The sequence below is a fragment of the Ambystoma mexicanum genome, chromosome 6p (genome assembly GCF_040938575.1).
Source record: "Ambystoma mexicanum isolate Mex_15411 chromosome 6p, UKY_AmexF1_1, whole genome shotgun sequence".
Classification (NCBI taxonomy): domain Eukaryota; kingdom Metazoa; phylum Chordata; class Amphibia; order Caudata; family Ambystomatidae; genus Ambystoma; species Ambystoma mexicanum.
The window spans coordinates 1,502,431,940-1,502,456,465 of NC_090935.1; the positions used below are offsets into that span (position 1 = coordinate 1,502,431,940).

The 24,526-nt window shown below is 46.3% G+C and overlaps 1 protein-coding gene across 1 annotated transcript in view; it reads left to right on the forward strand.

The window, feature by feature from the left end:
* BMP2K (BMP2 inducible kinase) overlaps positions 1 to 24,526 on the forward strand; it is a 1,074,721-nt gene that overhangs the window by 644,547 nt on the left and 405,648 nt on the right. The window contains exon 10 of the mRNA XM_069626343.1: positions 14,607 to 14,761. Within this exon, the coding sequence (XP_069482444.1) occupies positions 14,607 to 14,761 (155 nt within the window). The remainder of the gene's footprint in view (positions 1 to 14,606; positions 14,762 to 24,526) is intronic.

Below are 24,526 nucleotides of genomic sequence, written 5' to 3' on the forward strand. Positions count from 1 at the left end.
AATGGCAAGACATCTTGCAGTTTTGGAATTGGTCTGGTATAACCTCCAGCATGAGTTGCGCTCTGCACAGCTCAGCTATCCACAATCCACACTTTTCCACAACATGTGCAGTGGACCGCTCCAGTATGCAACCTTTTTCGAGCTCCCCCTTTGGCCTCCTTCCCAAAGGCACCAGGACCCCTTGGACCATGCCCAGGGTCTCTGGCCTAAGCACCCAGGCTCTTCCTCCGGGAACTGATCTGCTCAATGGGCATGGGCCAAATGACACTTCCAGGACAGGGTGGTGAATCCCTCACAAGCCATTTCGACCAGTTCATGATGGAGCCCTAACATGAAATTATTCTTTAACAGATTTTATTGTGGAGATCCCACTGAATCTGTGCCCTCCACAGAAGGAACACAAAAGCCAGTGTGGTCAAATCCAGCTTTACAACAGAGATGACTTTTGTTCCTGTGTCTGGGCCCTCGAGTAGTGTCTGATTGCATTTGAGCACAAACTCCTGTTGGGGACAAGAAGGATCCTACCATAAGTTTCCCCTTGGGGTAGAGGACTAGGTGGACAGACATTAAACACTTTACTCGATCAACACGGAGTGGAAATGATGCATGGTCTTCGAACCACCTGCCCAATCATCAGTTGTCTCTGCTTCTTTAGTGCAGGCCAAGCCCCCCACATCCTGTACTTCAGAATATGGTGTCACAACACTCTCCCTTTGGGGTAGAGAGTGGAAACTCTTGGCTGCGATGGGTAGGAAATTGTGCAACAATGAGCAGCTTTTCCGTTGGACGAACTCAGACGCCATCCTTGTCGCTTGCAATCAAGTCCTGGCAAGAAATGGTAGACTTTGCTTCTGAGCTGACTGTAACAGGAAATAGAAACTTATTACAGACTTAGGGAGACCAAAACAATAGCACATGACATCTTATACTCTGCTGCAGGAGATGTAGATATGCTATGAGAGGTATGTGCCTGGGTCTCGACCTGAGAACGCTTGCCTGACTAAAGAGCACCAAACTCCTCCCATATGTGCAGGAATAGGTGGTGGCTCTCTTTTGATAACCTAACCTTTTTCTATCCTACATTTGGCAAGGAGCTCAATAAATAAAAAGCACCCTGACGGGCCCAATACTCTCAACTGTCGCCAAGACTAAAACTAAGAATTGCTCGACCTCATAGCAAAAAAGGCAGTTTATGTGTATAGATGGTTTTAGATGCTATCTAGCCCGGTACCTATTTGGGGACAGACTGGGGCAGTTGTTTGGTTCGCAAACCAGGAAAAGACAAAGCACTCTGAAGGGATTCTTTGGTCACCAGAAATACTCTGAGTGAGAAGCCAATGGTCCAGCAGCTTTTTCCAACCCATTTGGGGGGCGGATATCCCTCCATTTACGTGCTTGGAAGAAAATCCCCTTCAGAGCCTTGGACTCTGTCAGTAGTGCAGAGAGGTTACAAATTCCTGCTTCCTCAACCCCCTGAATTCCCCCTCTTCCTTCCCAATAATTTTCAGCAAACCCTCCGGAGTGCTTTCTGAAGTTGGTGACGTTGGATGCAATAGAAAATGTCTTTGGGATCAAGCTAGTCAGTTCGACTTTAATTGCTTCCTCTCAAGAAGAAAATGGTGGGATAGAAAATGATACTAGATCTCTCCAGCTTCAACAATTTCTTTCAGACCCCCTTCAAAATTGTCTGTCCTGATGGAAAGGTATTGGCTATGTGTAGTAGATCTGCAGATTGTGTACATGCATATCCCTATCTGGGAGACACATAGAAAATGTCTTTGCTTCTCAAAAATGGATGCCAATGGGGTGTGGCCAAGATGGTGGGCTGAGTGGACATGGAATTGTGAAGCTCCCTCCCGACCAACTGAATCAACAGTGAACCTCTCAACAGGCACATCAATGTATGGAGGGGAAAGTGGCAGATAACGAGGTGAAATCGATGTGAGCGCGGTGGGAAGCATAGTGGCCTTGCTAGTAGAATGAAACCGAAGGTGACAGCGGCAACAGGGCTGCAGCGACTGTTGGGAGAAAATGGCGGGCAGAGCCAACCGGGCTGCGGAAAAGGAGGAGCACCGCAAGGTCTGCTGAGTGGAGTTGGCAATACTCCACGAACCAGCCATAGGGAGCCATACCGCTATACCCAGAAGGAAGGCACACTCCCGAGATAGTTCGGCAAGGGAGTGAAGAAGCCCAACGAGGAGGGAGACGCAGACAACGGAGATCTCCCCTGTCCAGGGTGGCTGGATACAGCAGTGCTGAGGGAGTGGAGTGTGGAGAAGAAGGCCACCAGGCTCCAGGGGTGAGGACGCGAAGGAGCAGAGATCATGGGGGTGTCATCCAGGATATAGGAGCAAGTGGATGAGGAGGAGCCCCCCGACCCAGTCCCAGCATCCGAACACCGTTGCAGGTGAGAACGGAGCGGCGGGGTGAGGGAGAGACACTGGACAAGGTGTCAGACCGCCCTCCCAGCCTGTGGTAGACCAGAGAGCAGGAGGCAGCGAGACAGAGGCTGAATGCACTGGCGAGGAAACGGCTATTGAGTGAGCAGAGCGGAGGAGGCTTGGGGAGATCCCGATGATAGCAGGTGAGGAGGAGCCCGGGCTGGAAAGGGTGAAAGGCGGCTGAGGGGACTGGGAACTCCTGGCCCCCCTGGCTCGCATGCAGAGCGAGGAGGGAAGAGACGGACAACTGTAAAATGTGTCACCGGGGAGCTGAGGGGCCCCAGACGCTCAAAGGACACAACTTTTAAATAACCAGTGAATGAGCAGAGGAACGTGGCAGGAAGCAATAACACAGCTGGTAGGCTAAGTGGGGACAGACTCTGGTGAGCACAGACTGTGTTACGGAGTGACTGGACCCTGTGACAGAGGGCTTGGAGTAGCGCCAGGGTCCTGTGGCGTGCACCAACAAGGTCCGGCTCACCAAGGCCTATGAGAGAGTGGGCTCTCAAGGGGCAAAGGTAATTTTGGGGAAGAGAACGGGGGAGCCCCCCAGGATCCATGGGAAGACCTGAAGGAATAGCAACCCTGGGGGAGACAGTGAAGCGGTCACAAGAGGACCCCAGAGAGTGCACGAGAGGGGACCAGCGGCAGGAGAGGGGCAATTGGGATCAACAGAGGAGCAAAATTGGGATCAACAAAGGAGCAATCACAGTGAAGGGACGAGGGCCCGGACTGGAGGGAAAGTAAAGAGAATTACAGGGAAGCAGAGAGAAGGCAAGAGAGAGGAGCTAAACAGAGGGGCAGCGGATGGAGGGGACATCCAGGGATAGAGTAAAGTGAAGCTGATGAGCCCAAAGAAGAAGAATATAAATCCAGGTGAGCTGCAGAAGGAAGGGCATCTCAAGGGACACATCCAAACAAAGCTATCCTTTGGAAACTCGACGGACGGCACGGACGGGAGAATGGCACTTACCAAGGAAGACCTGCTTACGGCACTGGCTTAATTTAAGGGGGAGCTCACTGGGACAGTCAAAGCGGAAGGAGCAAGTAGAAGGGAAGAATTGTCACAACCCATCACAAGTAATAGGAAGGACATACTCTCTAGGGGAGAAGGTGACGGATATGGAGGAGCACCTGGCTGAGATGGATAGTAGGCGTCAGGCATGGGCTCCACTGTTACGTCGCAGAAGAGAGGATAAAGGCCTTAGAGGAGAAGTGTGAGGACTTGGAAAACAGGTCACATAGGGACAATGTTCGAATTAAAGGCCTCAGTGAGGGAGTCGAGGGCCTGGACTTGGAGGCCTGCATTTGAGAACTATTTGAAAGCCTAATGGAAGTAGATCAAGTTCGAAACATGGGGATAGAAAGAGTGCATAGAGCAGGCACTCGAAGGACGGACCCAGGGGTGAGACCCCGAGACATTCTGGTGAAAATGCAAAATGATAAGGATAAAGTGCAGCTAGTAGGTGCAGCGAGAAAGGAGGAGGAAGATCTGCAGGCAGGACTGTGAAGTCCAATTATATGACGATCTGTCCCAAACCACACTGGCGAGGAGGCGATCATTTAAGCCACTTACAGAGGAATTGAACAAGAGGAAAATGAGATATAGATGGCTCTACCCAACAAGGTTGCAGTTCTGAATGGGCAATGAGGAAAAAACGGTACCCCAAGTCGAAGATGTACTGCGAGTCTTGGGGCTATTAAGAGGAGAAACAAGAGGGGACTGTGCGGACAACCAGCTGGTGGAGAGACCTGGAGAAGTAAGACCTGGGCCCCAAGACGTGAAAAAAAAGCACCAGAGATTCGGCCGAGATCTGCTAAAAAATAAATTGACTAGAATATAGCCTGTTGGGGGTAACTAAGGGGGGAGGCAACACTAACCACTGTTCACTGGAGGGGACCACGCTGTGAACCTGGACAATGGAACCAGGGACAATTGTAAGTTGGGGGGAGGTCACCAGTTCATGTAGTAGAAGGAAGCTGCAGGAAGAAGGTTCAATAAGCCGAAGGGAACACGGGGTGCCGAGGAGACAATGAAATCAGGGTGATGAGGTGAGAATGTATAAATGAATTTCATGGAATGTAAAGTGACTAAACCGCCCTAACAGGGTATCGGTTTTGAGGGAGATTGACAAAGAGGAACCTGCAATAGCCTGCCTGCAGGAAACTCATTTGGTCAAGGGAGACGAGGGGCGCCTTAAGAGTAGAAACTATCCATTGCAAAATCATGTCTCGGCAGAGACCAAAAAGGCTGGAATGGCGTTACTGCTGCATAGGTCTGTACGTATGGAAGTGATCAAGGTAAAACGGGACATAGAAGGGAGATATGTGCTGATCAAGGGGGTGTTGAGGGGTCAGATGTACACACTGGCATCAGTATATGCCCCCAATCAGGGGCAGGTAGGACTCTGATAGGTTTTTGGAGGAACTAAGTACGGTTGGGGAGGGTAAAATATTTGTATCAGGGATTTCAACTTAGCAGCAGACCCGGTATGGGATCGGTCAGGAGATGAGGGGCCACGCAAAGGGGACAATGTCCAAATACCTGCTGGAAAGATTCCAAGAGGAGGGGTTGAATGATGTATGGAGGACATACCACCCACAAGAGAAGGATTATTCCTTTTATTCACACGCCCACAAGACATACTCACAGATTGACTACTTTATGGGAACAAGAAGGGTAGTCCAAACGACAAACAGAACACAGATGGGAAATATGACAATATCAGACCATGTGATGATCTCTCTAGAATGGGAGGGAGGCAACCCGAGTCGAGGGACGGGGGATGGAGATTGGAAGAATATATTTAAGGGACTGCGCGGGTAGGCAACAGAACGAAAAGGAGACGCGTCAATTCACGGAGAAGGGGGTAGGAAGTGAGGACTTGGGGACGGGGGGGGGGGTACGGTGGGACAGGTTCAAACTGCCCATTAAGGAACACTTTATAAAGGCCGCACATGAGAAGTGGGAGGAAAGGAAGGAAGCGGAGAGGAGACTGGAAGGGGGGAGGGAATAAGGGATCTGGAAAGTATGCATAAGGCAAAGGGAACAAACAAAGTAGCCAGGAAATTAGCCCATGCAAGGGGGCAACTCGGGCAGATAACCAACAGGGCGGTAGAGAGCACCCTACTGAGGATCAGGCAGATATTCTATGAGCATGGTAATAAGGGGGGACGGCGTGAGCACAGCAGATTAAGGACCAGAGAACAGAAGGCGTTCATAGATGTCCCGGAGGATAGGCGGGGCATGCAAGTGGGGGCGGAGGGTGCGAAGCGGAAGGTAGTGAGAGAGTTCTTTGCAGACCTCCACGGGGAGAAGCCAGCGGAGGAGGGGCAGCGGGAGAAATATCCAAAGGGCTTGGAAGGGTCACGCCTCACCCCGGAGCAAATGGACCGCTTCGAGTGGTAAAAGCGGTAGCTCGACTGGAAAGTAACAGCGGAAGATGGGCTGACAGGGTTTTATACAACATTTAAGGACTTACTCAGATTTACTCGCCAAAGCTCTTTACGGAGGTATTCAACTGGTTCCGGGAGGCGGGGGAGCTATCCAAATCAATGAATATGGCACATATTACCCTCATCCCGAAACCGGGGAAGGACCTGCATCAGTGCTCCTCGTACCACTCGATAGTGTTGATCAATGTCGACGCCAAATTATATACGCAGGTGCTTGCAGCCAGGCTGTGCCCCAACATAATGAAGTATTACCAGGCGGCCCAGCTCAGAGCAATGGGGGAGGGCGGACAATGAGAAACACTGGGTGGGTATGGAGCAAGCGGTGGCGGGGGAGTACTTGTGGAACATTTCAGGGATGCGAGTGGCTGACAGGCCAGAGGGCCTTTGGGAGAATCCAATAACGAGGAATACTATACAAATCTAGGACCAAATAAACAAGGTATGGACTATCCCCCTGGTCGTCCCCGAAGACACCCATCTTTGGCAACCTGGCCTTTACACCCGGTAGAGCGTACAGTAGATTCAAATGGTGGTTGGAGAGAAGGATAAGGGTGCTAGGAAATCTATATGAGGGAACTCATTTTAAGTCCTACATAGAAGGTAAAAGGGATCTGGGTCTAACGCATGAGGACCTATACGCTTACCACCAATTGAGGCACTGGGCTGGTACACCCACAATGATGGAGGGAGCTACAAGGGAGCACACAGAATGGGAGAAGCTAACATCTTCCTCAGAGGATAACAAAGGGCTAATATTACCAATCTACATGATTCTTCAAAGGGGGGAGGAGGAAGATGGGGCAGCCCTGAGGGAAAAATGGGAGAAGATAAGAGGGAAGGCGTTTACAGACAAGGAATGAGACGGGGCACTGGGAGGCTGGTACACCTCGCACACCTCAGTACAACACAGAGAATTGCAATATAAGGTACTACACCAGTGGCACTGTAGAGAAGGAGCCAAGTACCCCCACCTCAACCATCTCGCTCATATTGCCTGTATGTTGGGAACCAGAGTTTGAGACGTGTGCAGTACCAGTGAAAATACTGATGCCAAGGAGAATCCTGGAGGGAAGATTTCCATTAAGAAAGCCATACTTGAATACGAGACAGTATGATGGTCATTCGAATGAATTCCCAGAAGAAGCAGGACCAATGAATGAAAGAGCAGATTGGTGACGTCACACTAATTTACTAACTACAGATTAATGTACATGGAACAGATGCAGAGACAAGAGCAGTAAATGTAGTCTATAAGGCATCAAGACAGTATCAAAGATAAGTGGCATCTCGGGCTCGAGATGAAGAAACATATGCTACAGAAACAAAGCTATCAAGTCATTTTACACGTGTACAGATGCAAAGAAACACAAGCAGACGAAGTATTCTTGAGGCTAGCTATGTAGTGAATAGATTGCAGCATGCGTCAAGGGTATACATACATAGGAATACAATAAAGAATGGCTGTTTCCATGACTTATTATAGCAGAGCTGGACCAGAGAAGGAAGGCCTTTTCCAGTGTGTCACAGTTGAAAAACAAAGTAATTACAGAAGTGAATCTCAGAAAGAAGAGGCTGGATCAGCCCCACGAAGCCAAGGTCTTATCGGACTGGTATGAGCAGACATTAGTTACAATCGTGTGTAAGAATTAAACTCCTGTTCAGAAGTCATGGACGAAAACAAGAAAGACGTCAGAGTTTCATTAAATAGTATTTTAAATGCACCAAAGCTCAAATTTGTGGTCTTCAGTCACGTGTAGGGATGAACCTGGACAAACATGACGAACCACACCTATGCAGAGAGGCAGAGCGTGCCTCTACTTCCTTGTATTCTCCAGAGCAAGGGACTTTTCCAAGGCCAAGTTCAAAGGCTTAATTGACGTTCAGGCCACTGAGGTGATGATAGATGATAGATGATATGCTAATTGGTGGGAAGCTATGGTTATGACCAGCTCACCATCATCTGGAAATACAGCCTGCGTGCTGCTAACGTGGGTGGAAAAGTACTGTTGAATGTAAGAGTGCCAACCAATTGTAGGGGGCTGCATGATTAAGAGCCCTATAGTGTGTATATCCAATGGGACGTCGTGTATTTAGTGACGTTCATAGTGACTTGTTTGAGAGGAGGGATTAGTTGCCCCACCTGATGTTAAGAAGCCTATCACTTTCTTAGACTAGTATGGAACATATACCTAGATGTTCCCTCTATAAGCCCATCACATGTGCCACTAGGTTTTTGAAGTTTGCCACGTAGAATTACCTTAGTGAATACATAGGTTAACGTCATCAATGACGAGTTTTTACTCCAAGTATGCTGTTTTTTGTTAAATGCATTGAGACCATGCTATGAGATGTCCGTTGATGTCTGTTGTAATCCATGTTTTAGATAATTGATAATAAAACAGTCAAACTTTGCCAACTTCCTGAGTCGTTTGGATTATTGATGTTTGAGTAACTTCTACATCCCCATTCATCTCAAAGTATTGCTACCTCGTCTTGGGTCGGCTGTCCGGGTTCAGCACTGTAATCCGGAGAGGCTTCATAGGAGGTTTCCATCGACACCAGCGGATTGCAGGAGGGGGTGCGGGGAAGTTGGAACGATAGAGCATATATGGTGGGGATGTCAATGGCTTAGGCACTTCTGGCAGGAAGTGAAGACAGAGGTTCTAGAAATAATGGGAATTGATAAGAAACGCACGTCAACCAAGGTGCTCCTGAGTGTGATATTGCAGGAGAGGCAGGGGTTGGCGGGGGGGGGGGGCGGAAAGACTGTGGGCCAACTTAATGTTGGCGGCAAAGAGGTGCATAGCTAAACAATGGAAAAAGAAAGCAGCCCAGTCTATCATACAATGGTACTATGCCATATTGGACACAGTAGATGTAGAAAAGATGACAGCGACACTCCTAGGGTCTCTCAGCAAGTTTAGCAAGGTTTGGTCACCCTTCATACACTATGCAATCAAAGACACGCCACACTTGTACATTCCGAGGAGGTTACAGACACTGGGAATCCTTGACAGTAAGGAGGATGGTACAGAGGCTTAAGGAAATTTAAGGAGATATCTGCAGGAACTGGGTGGGAGGGTGGAAACCAGGGGGGAATTTCGGTTGAATTAAAACATATGAACGGAAAGTACTGCATTAATATTATGTTGAACCGTTTTGGTGAAACTGAGATGAGCACGTTTTTTGCATCAATAGATAAAGACATGGTTAATGCCAATTCCTAAGTGCAATGTCCTGCCCTTGAGGCTGAATTCAGCCCCAAGAGTGTTCACCAAAAAGTCCCATCTTGTTCAACAATGCATTCATATTTACCAATACCTGGATGACTGGCTGATCCGGTTTTGTTCAATTAATCCAAGGCATATGCTCCATTTGCAGGGCGTTCCTCTTCCTGCTTTCAAGTTCCATAGGCTGCTTGACTCAAAGGCTTCATGTATTTTAGTTCCACATGAGAAGGATACAATTCCAACTTTACACCCATTGGTCGCAGGACACTCTGCCTCAAACTGAACCTTTTCCGGTTTCCTCCTTTATGCACCCTGGCCTCTTTTGGTGCGTGAACAAATCCAAACTCTCTGGCAGTATTCCCTCCTCACCAACCCCTACAAAGAGTCTGTTTATAGATTTCTCTGCCTGGTTGAGTTTCAGTGAATCAACAACAAATCAACAGATCAACTACCTTGATCTAAAGGCAATCTTCTTAGCACTTCTACTGCTTCACGGTCAGTGAGTGTAAATCTTTACAGCTAATGCTACCTCGATGTTCTATATGAACAAGCTGGGAATTGTGGACCAAGTCTATGGTCAATGGAAATCTGAATTTGGTGTCTTCACCACTCCATCTAGTGTTTCTCATTTGGCAGGAGAGGTGAACATGAGGGCAAACACTTTAAATGAACAGTTGCATGCCCTACATGAATGAGAGCCGCAACGGGAGGTAATGAATCCAATCTTTCATATCTGAGGGACCGTCTGTTTGGAACTCTTTTCAACGGAACACAACAAAAAGTGCTTTCTGTATGTCTCCTGGAAAAGGAAGGGCCTACTGTCCCACAGTGATGCTTTTCTACTGCCCTGGGATGGTCAAACTCAGACATCACTGAATAATTAGAGTGCATGTGTGCACCAAAGAGAACATAAATAAAGGCTAACTTGTGCAAAGATTTAATAAAAACCTGTATTCTGGAAATCCAGAAAAGGAAAGCATTAGAAACTGAAATGTCCTGTAGAATCCCCATCTCCAACCAAAGAAATTGTCATCTCATAGAGCCCTTTCCTTCATACTTGTTTTGTTAAAAATCCCTTTTTAGGTTTCATTGACTTTAGTTAGTAATCTCACCGTCTCTTGCTACCTTTTATGGCCCAGAACCTTCTTTTAACAATTATGTTTTATCCAATGTTTCAGTGGAGCTGTAACTGATTTTAGATGTGGTGTTCCTAGTATTTTATAGGGCTACCTATGTAGGAGTCCTTCCAAAGTACAAAGTAATGGCTGCGTTATTACAGTATTCAACCTCCCACCCCCCATGGTTAATAAGTCTACATCCTCATTTGGTCCCCATTTCACATGGTAGTTGCTCTTCTACTGATCATAGGCAAAATATCAATCTCGATGCATGGTGGCTTGTCATCCAGAGAGGTCATGAGTTCATTCAAGAGCATTGCTGAGTCCATTTCCATAGAAACAAGGGGGGGGGGGTCCTGAGAGTACCTCTGCCAGACATTAGTCCTGGTTACGAGAGCCTTACCCAGATCCTTCAGCTCACTATCTTTCACAGAGGAGAAACATCCAAAGCATATCAGTCTTTGTCTTGCCCTGGGGCATTCCAGCACCGAAATGCTAGGCAATTCTCCTCTGAACAAGAGTACCAACAGCAGGCCCAGACACGTGTTTCGGTCTGGTTGGACCTCATCAGTAGGGTGGAGCTGTGCCTCTCGAAGAATAGTGAGCAAGGGGTCCAAGTCTGGATTCCCCTAGACTTAGGGTGATACACAAAGTTGCTTTAATTATTTAAAAAAACAAGCAGGGTCCTGGGACTCCCTCTGCCGTACATTAGTCCTGGTTACGAGAGCCTTACCCAGATTCGTTAGCTCACTATCCAGTCCATTTCCATGCCTACTTCCTCCTCCTTTTTTTTTTTTGCGGCAGCCACCCAATGTTGTACATCTTTAAGCCATTGCTCTATTCATGATCTGGCCATTCTCCTTTTTGCCAACAACTCTGAGAATCAGGCAAGTTATTATCTGGGGCATCTATAGATGTTGCCGGAATTTATTGAAGGCATTCATGATGGTATCATATAGACCCTGTCTAGAATGGTAAATTTAATGCGAGGACTCCCATTCAGATGCCTGGCATTATTTGAAGAACTGTACTTTCAACATTCTAAACTATTTAAGCCCATCTGGTAAAAGGGAGCAATTGCCCATTCTCGAACAAACTCCCCATTAGCGAGTACCACTCTCTTATGTATTCATCATTTCTGCATCTTTGATCAATGCAGCTAGCTTTTTCATTTGCTAATAAAAGGATATTTGGGCTATAGACTTCAAACATAATTTGGCACATGTAAGTTTTGGCACCTGCTGTATTACCCATATAGTGCATGATGCGCCTATAATCCCAATGGATCTACAAATCAATTGCATCCCATTTCTATTTCTGCAAAGCTTTCTCAACAGTCTCCTAACTTCACTCTTTTCTTTTGGGTGCCACCTAGACTCATGCTTTAGTTGTACTAACAGAAAATATAATCTGGTTGGTCCCCTGTCCTAATTTTGGCGCTATGTTGAAAGTGAGATCCGATTTCTCCCTCTTGCCCACAAACAATAGATCATTTTATTGTCGAGGAGCTTGAAAAATTATGGTTTAATCATATGTGGGATATTCACAAACCTGTATAAAAGACTAGGTACAATCATTTTACATATTGCTATTTTACCCTTTGAGGATAATGGTAATTACTTCCAGATAGCTATGTTGCCTCCGATACCATTAAGCACCCTTGCTGTATTATATTGAAATGTGCCTGCAACTGTATGACATATTTGTATGGACAAATATAAAGCAGTCTAGTTCCCAAAGGATCCCCCATGTCTGGAAGTTCCTCTTTTTCAGGTCTGGCGTGAGTCCCGCCAGTGGGAAGTTACTGATTTTCTTGTTATTAATGATAAATCCAGACAGTATCCCCAATTTATACAGAACCTGCAACATATATGGGATATGCAGTTATAGAATGTTAGACTTTAAAGTTATCTGCTTTAACAGCTGTATAAGAAATAGTAATTTCAGCCAGTTATTTTAGGTTTGTGTTATGTGAAGGCATCATGCACACAACAGATTAAAATTTGGTCTAATATGTTTTACTAACATACAAGTCAGGATGGAGTAAGGTCTAACTTGCCCTATGATAAGGTGGAACTTTCCCATCTAAAGAAAACTAAGGATAGTTGTAAGAGCAAGTATAGGTTTTGGACACAAATACATTTGATTTGGACTTCCTGACACAGACTAATTGTACAATGTGTAGGGTTGTCAGCATCAAAAGGAATAGAGTTCAAAGGAAAGTTCAGAGCTCTTCCAGCTCTTGGATTATGATCAGCTTCCCCTTCCCCAAGTTCAAAACAGTTCACAAAATATCGGGGTTCCCTTCCCCAGGAGTTCAAATCTTCCAACTTTCAAAAGAAACAGTTCCTTGGGATACTTCCCAACTCCTTTGACATCAGTACTTTTCACTGGTTCACATAAGTAGTTCGGTTTCTTGACTTCAAAGTCACATACAAGGTTGTTGCAAAACACAAACTTCTTTATGTATACTTTCATTGGCTTTTCCATATGGGGGCACTCAGTCTAGGCGCAGTTGTCGGACCACCTGGTCCACCCATTAGAGGTCTCGCAACCGATACCCCTTCTTAACTGCTTCCATCAACAATTAGCCAATGGTTTCTTTTGACAGTGATGCTTAGTTGATTTCCCAGTGTCACACACTTCTGACACTGTTCCATGGCTTGATTGCCCACCATGCACTTGGTCACACTGTTCTGTATTCCTCTGGCTCTTGCCAACACAGGTCTCCTCTTAATCTGTAATTTCTGGGACTCTTTTGCTTTTGGCCAATACTTGGTTTCTCATTTCATACCCTTCTTGGTATTCTCTTAACTTTGACAATACTTGTTTCATACAATACATTCTGTGGTAACTGCTACATGCACCATTTTACTTTCATTCCATTCATGAGTGCTCAACTTGCTGTTGACTCTGCAGCTTTCAAAAAGTGCTTAAATTTTCAGTTTGTGCAGTATTCAAAGTACTTTTTTCTGCATTCAAAAGTACTTGAAATCACTTTTAGTTGGTTCGGTATTCATAGGTACTTATTTCAGCATTCAGAAATACTTGCAATAACTTTTTGTTCAGTATTTAAAAGGACTTTGTTACAAGTTCTTGTAGCGTCCCACTGTTTTACACTCACCGGTCGCACGCGGCACCTCCTCTCTGCTGTTTGTCCTTTTTGCGACAGGCCGCTCAACGCTCCTTCAGCTCTCTGGCTTCCCCAAGCTTCGCCTCTTTCTCGTGACCGCCTCAGAGAACACCTCTCGTCCTCCTGGTTTCCCTCGGCAGCAGGGTTTAGTGGGAGTGGCACAGTTCCTGCTGCGCTGAGCCGCTCTGGAGGTTAGCAGGACCACTAGACCCTCTTGCGGCACACCTCGGCCTCAGCATCTCTCTCTCCTGCTTGACTCTGCTCCCAGCACCAGAGTTTCCAGCTCCCTTCTCTCAAGCCTGTTTCTCTCCAGCCCGTCTTCCCTGCTTACATGCAACAAGCCCTAAATATGTAAAGGAAGCTGTGACCGAAGGTGCGAATCATTAAGTCCAATTGCTTGACTATGGCAAAACACATTGGACTGATGTGCCTGGTTGTTCCACCTGCACACCTCCATAGCCCTCTTCTTCGTCTGAGTACCAGAGTGGTGTTTGGGACTGTCTTGATTTAATAAAGGAAGTATGTTCAACTCTGTGTTGTTTCTGATATGTGTTTGTATCAATCAAATGATGATGTGCCCTCCTAGTTGGTCTCTTACTCGTCCCAGTGTTGAGATGGTGTTCCTGGGGCACAGTTTGGGGCAGGAAAATGAAGGTGCTGACGGTATCCTACAAAGGCTTGCGGGATAGAGGGGTCATTGTGAAAATGCAAAGGGCGATACCATGTCTCGCTTAAGGACGTCCTCTCTCCACTCCCCAAGTTCCCTCCACCTAGGTGATCCTCCCTCACATAACCACCCACCAGGGTTAGGATGCAAAAAGCGATGGTCTTTCCCTGGCCATCTGAGAGGAGGATCCAGGGGGAAAAGAAGTGAAGAGGCCCTAATTTTCCTCAGTTATTAAAGCTAATGTAGTCAAATGGTGCTGTTGGATCCTATATGGCAGATGCCCTTATGCTAACATTGAAGCCCCTTCTTAATTAAAAAAATGGTTTGTAAAGTTGGAATACATATCTGTAAAGAAGTTACGGTTTTGTGTAACATCTCTGACTATGATTGTACCAATGAAAGGCTAAGACATCTTCCAGGGGTTTCATGAAAGTATATAACACATAAACCTACTAACGTTGTGTTGTAGGGTTTGAGCTTAGTGATGTGTATTGAATCATGTTTAGCCAGAGTACTAACCTGTATTTGAGCTATTTTTTATCGGTTTTTCTATTCTTTTAGAATAACAAATAATGTGGGACCAACTAAAACCTCGATTGCACCGCGACAAAGACCAAAGCCAAACACAAACACACCTGCCACTAATGTAATAAATATCCATAGTTCGGCAACTCCAGTTAAAGCACCTGGGCTCTTTGAGGGAAGCAACCAAAAAGGTAAGAGTTTGACTTCTTTACTTGTAAATTTTATCCATATTCTCCCACATCCCCCCTTGCCTGAAACATCCTTAAGGTGTGGGCACCTGGGGATGCCACTTAACAAGAGGTTTTCAGGCCTCTCTCACAATACACTGAGGGTCATCGGATATGTTTTTTATGCAAATGTCACGGTGGTCACCAGAAGGCTGCAGCAAGCTGCAGGCACAGCACCAGAACTGCTGTTTGTGGCATCTCATTTTTTGGCCCTTTTGTGAAATGTGGTGGTTACCCAGCTGTGCAAGTCGTTAAGGAGTCTGCATGCACCAAAATGCTGAGCGCCTATTCTGAAGGCCATTGTAGAGATAGAACAGTGTCTAAGCCCTCCCAACTCAATCTTCAGTGCTTGTAATTGATGAAAGGGAGCTTCTGTTGGCAAACTTTAACTTCACCCTTCTATTTCCTTGTTTAGCAGTCATGACCACAAACTGTGCAAACCACTCAACACTCTAATGGGAGTCGCATAGATTCTTTTTCCAGCCTTATTAGGCGTCCGTACATCCACAGCTAACTTGTGTGCTAATTATAGTGTTTGCTCCCATTTTGTTAGTGTTCAAGTGGTATTCAATGTGTCATTGTAGCATATCACTGCACCCTTTAAATAAATGTGTGTTATCATTGGACAAGCATTCATCAAGGAGTGATATTAAAGGAGGGGTGCCCTCAGGTGTTAAAATCGGCCATTCGCAGGAGGGGTGCTATGCAGCCCGAACAACATAGCTGCAACTCTGCACAGCTACCGGAGCATGAGTTTTACAAGATCAAAAATAGGCGTTAATTGATGTTGTGTTTTGGCGTACCTCAGAGCTCTGGACAACTTGCACAGAATACTGCCGGAATAGAAGTTAACTCATTGGGGGTGGCTGCCTGGGTGGCGGGGGCTCTGGAGGTCCCAGTGCTGGTGCTCTTGGGGACATAGTGGAACAGTGGGATGTCGCCCATCGTGCGCATGTGCTTTGCTGCTGTCGACGATGGAGCGTGTCGTGCAACCGTGCCAAGATGAAGATTTCGGCATTTCCGGAAAGTGTAAAGATTAATACTTGGTTCGCCGAAGAGATGTACAGGTAAGAACAGCTTCCCCCAGTTGGTAAGTATACTGGCAGGAAGCAGGATGTCCAGGAAGCAGGATCGTCAAAGGTAAGTCTGATCTCAGGTGACAGTGAGCGTTATGCTGCATGCAAGTGCAGAATAACGTGAAGCGTCTCTCTTGAGGATCGGGGCAGCTTATATAGCCGAGATCGTGGGCACGCACATTAGGGCCGGCTTACCAGCTACACTCTGTCCTTCGTAGAGAGTAAGCACATGCAAAGGCAATCCATTAGCAGCCTCCATTAGCAGCCACGCCCAAAAATACACTTGGGGCTGCTTAATGGATAGAATGTTCAAGTTTAATACATCCTGCTTAATCGATGGAATGTTAAAGGTTAATGCATCTGAAGTGCTATGTCCATAATAAAAACTTTCTGGTGTTAAATGGATGTTCTTGTTTACTTTTGTTCATGAGCATGGCGCCAAAGGTGCCAGGACAGTGTCCACCCAGGTCTCCTGTGCATGCAACCCCTGCATGCCTGTGCCCCTGACTTCATGACCATGACACAGTGGTCTTAAGCAAGTGGTCGGTCAGTGGGACGATCTAGTGGTCGTTTCGCCAACACTGGTACAGAGTCTTTGCTGGTGGACAAGAGAGAATCTTACGAAAGGGAAACCCTTCTATGATCCAGAGATACAGGCCGTTGTCACAATAGACTCCTCCCTGGCAGGGTGGGGAGCTCACTACCTTCACCACACAGCTCAGGGTCTCTGGTCTCACACAGTGGCTCAGAACCACATCAACCTGCTAGAACTTCTGGCAGTCTTCAGAGCGCTTCGGGCATTCAAATCCCTCCTATCCAACCAGTCATTGCAGATCCTAACAGACAGCTCGACTGCAATGTTTTACTTAAACAAACAGGGATGCACTCATTCTCAAAATCTGTCCAAGCTTGCCCAGAACACTGGAAATGGGCACTCAAACAGAAGATTTACCTGTCATCCGAACATGCTCCGGGGGAACTCAACTCACCAGCAGATGCTCTGAGCAGAGATCCCCTCCCAGAGAAACACGAGTGGCGACTACACCAAGAGGTCGTAAGAGACCTCTTCTCTCAGTGGTGTTTCCCCACTATAGACCTATTCGCCACAAGCAAAAACTGGCAATGCCCAGACTTCGCATCCAGGTTCCCCCAGCCAGGCTCCAAGGGGAACGCCCTGTGGATGAACTGGTCAGGGATATTTGCCTACGCTTTTCCACCAATCCCTCTGATGAGGAAAGTGGTGAACAAGATCCACAGGGAACCAATGACGCTCATCCTGGTTGCTCATATGTGGGAGAGACAACCATGGTATCCACACCTACGCAAACTTGCGGTGTGTGACCCCATCAAACTACCGTGCCGGTACAACCTACTCTCCCAGCACGAGGGGCTAACAGTGCATCCTCAGCCCAACTCGATGAACTTGGCAGCATGGCTCCTCAGCGATGTATGGATATCCTGAAAGAGTCAAGAAAACCAAACACTATGATAAACTGCCCTCTTAGACCTAAAGGCGCAAATTGATGAGCTAAGGGATCAAGGCAAACCAGCCTTACTCCTCCTCCTGGATTTATCAGCCGCATTTGACCTTGTTGACCACAAGGTCCTTTGCAGGCACCTGGATATAGCCGCGCACTTCTCAGAAGATGCCACAAAATGGATCCAATCCTTCCTCAATAACAGGACAATGAGAGTCTTCCCCACCACTGCGGCAGCAGACTCCAACCCCATTACATGTGGTGTGCCCCAAGGATCCTGTGTTTCGCCTACCCTCTACAAGATCTGTACTAAGCCCCTTTTCGATAATCTGGACCTTCTTGGTATCACCTACACTAATTATGCAGATGATACCCAGATTCTCCTACCACTTACCGGTGATTACGACAAGGATTTGGCCTTGGTGAACAGTGTGTATCTCATCATCCAGGCATGGATGGCCACACACGGTCTATGCCTGAATGATGACAAAACTGAAATCATCATCATCCTGGGCACACCCCCCACCCTCACAAAACTGGGCCCCAACTACTCCTCCTTCAATATCGACAACAACCAAATCACAACCGCCCACGCGGTTAAAACTATGGGTTTCTACCTGGACTCCACCCTTTCTTTCAACAAGCAGGTCAATGCGATGGCTTCAGCAACCGCCTACACTTGCAAATTGATAAGAGCAGGCAAACCCTTCCTATCAAACGATAGCTGCATCACACTCGCGAGAGCGCTCGTGTTATCAAAACTGGACTACTGCAATTCGCTCTATATTGGGACTAACAAGGGAGTCATCAAGAGAATTCAAATTCAGCAGAACAACGCGCTTAGAACACCACTTTGCATTCCCAGGAGAGCCCACATCACCGCACTTAGACGAGCTAAGAACTGGCTCTCTACTCAGGAGAAAATCGAACTAAAAGTTGCCTCTTTGGTCCACAAATGCCTTAACAACGCTGCACCGCAGTACCTCTCTGCCAGATTCACCAAACTAAAACCAACAAGACTTACTAGATCTGCTAACTCCAATAACCTATCCATACCTAGAGTCAAACTGACTAAAGTCGATGGCTGCAGCTTTCAGGTGAAAGCAGCTCAACTCTTAAACACCATACCATCCACCTTGAAGACTGACCAACCCTACCCCACCTTCCGACACAACCTTTTAACGTGGATCAAAAATGCAGACACACTTTAGATAATCTACTGCTTGGATTTATTCAAGCCTAGGAATTTCTGCTTAGGACCGTAAATACATGCTTTTACACTTTACATGCTGTATATTCCTGTATATTTTGTGTATACTCCTGTATATTTTGTTGTATATTATTCTTGCTGCTCTATTTTTGCTATTTTTGCCATGTGGTCTTGTAACAAAGTTTTGAGCTGTCTTGTAAAATGCGCCCGGTTACCCTTGGGTCTGGTGCGCAATATAAGTAATAAAAACAAACAAACAAACAAACAAATTGAAACGATTCGTAATTCGGTGCCAGAATAAGCAAAGTAGCCCTGTTGATTGTACTCCTTCTAATGTGGTCGCCTGTATGCTCTGTCTACTGGATGCAGGGTTAGTGTTTAACTCACTAAAAGTGCATCTGGCAGCTTTATCAGCCTACACCACTTCCCATAACAAGAAGTCATGGTGGAAAGTGCCAGTCATCAAAGCATTTATGGAAGGGGTAAAGACACTCCACCCTCCAATTTCTAACCCACCACCAGGTTGGGACCTTAATGTGGTACTTGCTAAGCTCGTGACCTCCCTTTGAGTCCATGAACAAATCTAGTCTCAAACACCTGACTTATAAAACTGCCTCCTTAGTAGCCATCACCTCCATAAGAAGGGTCAGTGAAATTCAAGCTCTGTCAGTGCAGGATCCTTTCTTTACTATAGGACAAACTAGTTTTACGCACTCACCCTAGGTTCTCACCGAAGTTCATTTGCAAATTCCATGTTAACCAGTCTATTGAGCTACCGGCTTTCTTCCAAGAACCCAAAAGCTCTGCTGAGGTGAAACTCCACACACTAGATGTAAGGAGGGCGGTCCTCTACTACGTAGACAAGACCAGACCGCTAAGAAAGACAGATCAACTGTTCGTCTCCATAGCACCAGGCAGAGAAGGAGATTGCGTTTCTAAAAATGCCATCTCTAGGTGGATAGTCGGATGTATCCAACTGTGCTATTCCCTTTCAGATAAAACACTGCCTTTTACGCCAAGGGCCCACTCTACAAGAGGTACTGAAGCCACTCTGGCTTTCATTGCAAATGTACCCATGGACAGTATTTGCAAAGCAGCTACATGGAGCTCTATTCACACCTTTACTCAGCACTACTGCACTGACACTTATTCCAAGACAGATACGTAAGTGGGACAAGCGGTTCTAAGACATTTGTTCGCTCATGACCATTCTCACATCCCACCTCCTTCTTCTAACACTGCTCGCTAATCTATGCACAGCATGTGATCTAAGAACATTCCACAAGCCTCAGAAGGGATACATTACTCACTGTAATCGTATTTCTGATGCTTATCTCTGCTTAGATTCACATGCGCCCTCCCTTCCTCCCCTCTGAGAGAAGGCGCATGGATGCTTGTATTCTTATCTATCGTATCTGCTTGGATACTCTGTACTTGCGCTACTCCTTATGCTACCTCATGTCAGACAAAATACAATCTGAGGGTCCTACACGTGTGAGGGGTCATGGGTACAGGGGATGTCACACTAGCGATAGTATTACTGGCACGCACTGTTCAACATCCCTTTTCGAGTTTCAAAAAACAAACTGTAATACTCCACAGCTTCCACTAGATGTCGGCCTGTGCATAGCATGTGAATCTAAGCAGATACAAGCATCAGAAATACGATTACAGTGAGTAATGTATCCCATATATAGTGAGAGAAGGATCAAGAGGATGAAATGGGAATAGAGAGGGAGAGAGAAAAAGGGTGAGAAGGAGAGACAAAGAAAAAGAGAGAACGAAGATGGAGCGAGAATGAGAGGAAAGATCTAGTCAAGTAGAGAGAAAAACGGTGGGGGAGGGAAGAGACTGAGATCAAGAAAGGGAACACTGATTTATATTACCTTCCAAATGAATCCATTCACAAAACATAATTCTGAGGGTTCTTTACTAATGACCAACATTAATAAACAACTAAGCATCTTTTCAATTTAAGATCAAAGTGTTGAGACAATGCCTATTTTTGGAAATATTCAACAGAAGATAACTAACTACATGACCTTGCACATCTATCAATATATAATTTTTGATTTGTGCATTTTCATGTTAACAAATTTACTAAAGTATTACAACTAAAGGCGACCCTGTAAAAGGCAAAATTAGAATAAAACTATACAAGAATTAATTTTTAGATAATATATTTTTTGTATCCTTTTATCTCAAAAGAAAATGTTAATTAGAATTTAGAACAGTATTTTGATAACACCACTTAACTTGAATCCGTTTGCGAGGTTTTGCTTTAATAGTAGACTTTGAAGGACACTCTACTGCTACGCAATGTTCGTTGGCACAGAGTATGTTCTGGGAACAAAACTAGTTCTAAAACAGTGTGTTTCCATCGCCAATACAGTCAGTGAGATGGCCTACGAATTCAAACTCCTTTGGCTCGAAGACTGACCTGACTACCCTGTCCTTTTTTCTTTTTGTAATTGCCATGTCATAACTCAATAGGCCTGAAGCATTCAAAGTTCTAACCTGTTGCCTTCCACTGTTCTCGTTGTGAGCCAGTATCACTGTCCTTGTACGGTCCTCCATAGTGTCTGTGCCGAATTGCATTCATCTGGGCCTGTACTGTATACACGTCATGGAAGCCCGCCAAATCTGCAGTGTGACAAAATTCTGTGAGTCCTTTCATATCTCTGCTGACAACTAGTGTGATGCACTATCTTCAGAAAGGCTGTGTAAAGAGGCAACCCTGGCTTCAGCCACAGCCACTTTTTTGCTCCATTCTGTTTCATTACTCAGCGGTGGATGTTGACACGCACAATGTGTTTTTTCTGCCGCCATGAATGTTAGTTAGCAGCGTGATGCATATGTGACTGCCACTTTTCAATAAGCATGTCCAATGAACTTTCACAGCTTTTTAAAATCCACCAGAGATTACTAATGGATTGAGAACATTTTAGTAGTTCTTCACACTCCTTTTTTTTCTACACATTTATTTTCTTTGCAATTGATTTTGACACATGCCATACATCAAATGGATGCTTTGTGTGGGAACCTTTCCTGCATCACTTTTGCACCAGCCACAGGTCTGTCTGTGGCTATTTGTTGGAGCAGCGTATGCGCACTCTCAACCCAACCACGGAAGTCTCATGTACAAAACCCTCCCACTTTGGTTGAATTGAGATGCCCACCTTAAACTTAAATGTACAGGCCACGGCCAAGCAACCAATGGGGGGGAAGAGGGTTAATTAGAGGTTGTGGATAGGTATGGGGGAGTTGGGATAAACAGAACGAGTTAGGAGTAAAAATTGGATAGGCTGGGGAAGTGGAGTAGGATAAATACATAGAACACAATCATGAATGCACCCTGACACCCTATCGTACTCATTTAGCCTGTTGCTTCACTTGTCTTCAGACCGCCTGACACCAACAATCACTTGTTTATTTTCCAGTCCTTCCTGGACTTTGCCTGCTGAACAATTTGACCTTGATCAGGAGACACTATTACAATCCCCATGCAGAGAACCCTTCATCCAAACACTTGAATATGTTTTTTGCATTAACATTTAAATATCCCAAACACCCAACCCACATTTTCCCCAACTCATCCAGTATACCCACCACCCCTAGTGCCTAGTGCAACTAACTAAATCCGCCTCATGAGATAGATTTGCTGTTCAAAGCAGTCCAAACCAAAGGCTGTAAAAGAAAATCAGAACAGGATGGTCATGCTTCAGGGTGGTAATTATTTGCCCCCTGCTGCCCAACTGAAACAATAACATGCACTGAATGAAAAGTCCACTTAACTGAGGTCCCTGAACCCGCGTATGAGTTGAGGGGCGAAGATTAATTGGCGTGAACAGCTGGAGGTCGTGGCTCCCGCACGCCCAACTCCTGCAGAGTATGAGCCTCCCTCTGCTATCACTGCTTTAATCTGGGAGCTTCTTTGTGCTGTCTGTAGAAGGAGAGCACCATCACCACTGCGGCCCGAGAGCCCCACGTGTCACTGCTGTGGCCCGGGAGCTAGAGAGTTCACCTCGGCTAAGATGAAAATGGAGAACCCAGCCCGGTGTTTACATTACAGGTCAATCCTGTGGCTGCTAACATGACGGGCGTGCTTCTGGGTGAAATCACTAGCTCCCGCTGAAGCGTGTCACCTGCTTATCAAAGTTTTAGCAGTGTGTGACCGCAGCCCAGGTGCTCCTGGGTAATGTAGTCCCGCACCGTGTTAGGGAGAATTCTCTGTTTAGGCTGAATTTCCTAACCTAGTGAGTCCCCCAGCAGATTTGCTGGATTTCTGGAATTTGTTTTTTTCTCCTGCCAAGAGTGAGACTTTTTTCCTCACACTCTTGTACATGATTTGAGGGGTTCCTTTGACTGTTAATGTGTTTTATGGGCTATGGGGTCGTTTACTCAGAGGGTCTCATGTGTTTTTACTATGTGTGTTACACAGCACCCTCAGTGCAGTGACACCCCACCATAGACTCCATACCCTGGGACTGACTACTGTCTCCCAGGGCATGTAAAGTCACCATTGGCTTTACTAGTCCCAAATTATGAACAGAAACCAGTACAAACCATCATATTGTTGACGTGCTGGTCGGGGCAATTCGATTGCCCCGGGATCTGTTATTCGCAGGGGCACGTCTCCGTCCCCCCTGATCGAGTTTTGGCTGGTGGCAGTGGATACTACTTTTTATATTCGACCGCAAATATATCTCTATGGGATTTTTCCCATTGTTCGAGGCTACCAACTTTAATTATTTAATTCCTATAGCCTCGAACATACCGCCGGGTTATTTATTTAATATTAATTCACTGGTTGGTATTTTTTGCCAGAAGTCGATTCTAAAATGGCGTTTGTGTTCTCTTCTGTGACTCCAACCCAAGTCGAGCCCTTTGTTCCACTTTTTGGCGGGCTTCTCCACAGAAGCCTCCAAAAGTGGTGCCACTCTGTCTGGGTACCACAGGGGGTGTAGGAGGGGGTTTAGGCACCCTGGACTGAGTTGCCATGGCAACTCAAGTCGCACTCTTGTGTGATTGGCCCAAGTGGTGAGCCGGCCGGCTCACCACTTAGCATGTTTGATTGACAGCTAGGCTGAACGAATGGGGGTTTCTTGCATAAAAGCAGGGCTTTTGGGACTGGAACTTCAGAAGTCGCCACAGGACCTGAGAATCCGAAGAGGTAGAAGCTGAGCCGACCTGCAACGACGACCCCACCGGTGGAGCCCTGCTGAACCGTCTCACCACTTCCCGACGACAGAGGAGATCTTCTTGCCGGAGAGTCTCTTCCCCTTGAGCTGGTGGGGACTACCAGTTCGCTTTCCTTTTCGCCTACCAGGACGTCTAGTGGTCGAATTGCCCGTGCCAAGCACTCCGGCAACCGGATAGTCACTTACCACTGAACCGCGAAAGAAAGGACCGCTCCTTTGAATCGAGAAACTCTGCGGCTGGTTTCTTCCCTGGCAGCACAACGACCTCCTGCTTTCCTCCCCGACGAGACCTTCTCTTCTGCCGGACGAAGCACTGACTCGCAAACCGCTGCCAGGAACAACTGCCCCTGCTGGAGTGTTCTCACCATTTCAAGGTACTGTGTCCGCCTGGCCTCCCTTTCTATAGATTGCTACAAGGTGACAGTAAATCCTTAACCTTCTAGACTGGGCTGGCCTCTTGACCACCTAACTGGTCCCTTTCTTTTGGTCCAACTTCTTTCTGAACCTTTTCGAGACTTTTGTGCACTTTTTAACCGTGTGACCTTGGACACATTTCGTCCTGATCCTCTTAAAGTGGATCCGGCTTTCTGAACTCTAACTTCACGGTTTTGATTCTGCCTTCCTCTCTTGTTGTGTTCTTTTGAAAGTGTTGGGATCTGTTTCAATTTATGCTCTGCCTTTCTTTCCCTTTTAAACCGAATTATTAGAGTGCCATCTGCGTTAAGCGCTCACCGCTGTCTAAAAATAAGTGGTGCTTTACTTAA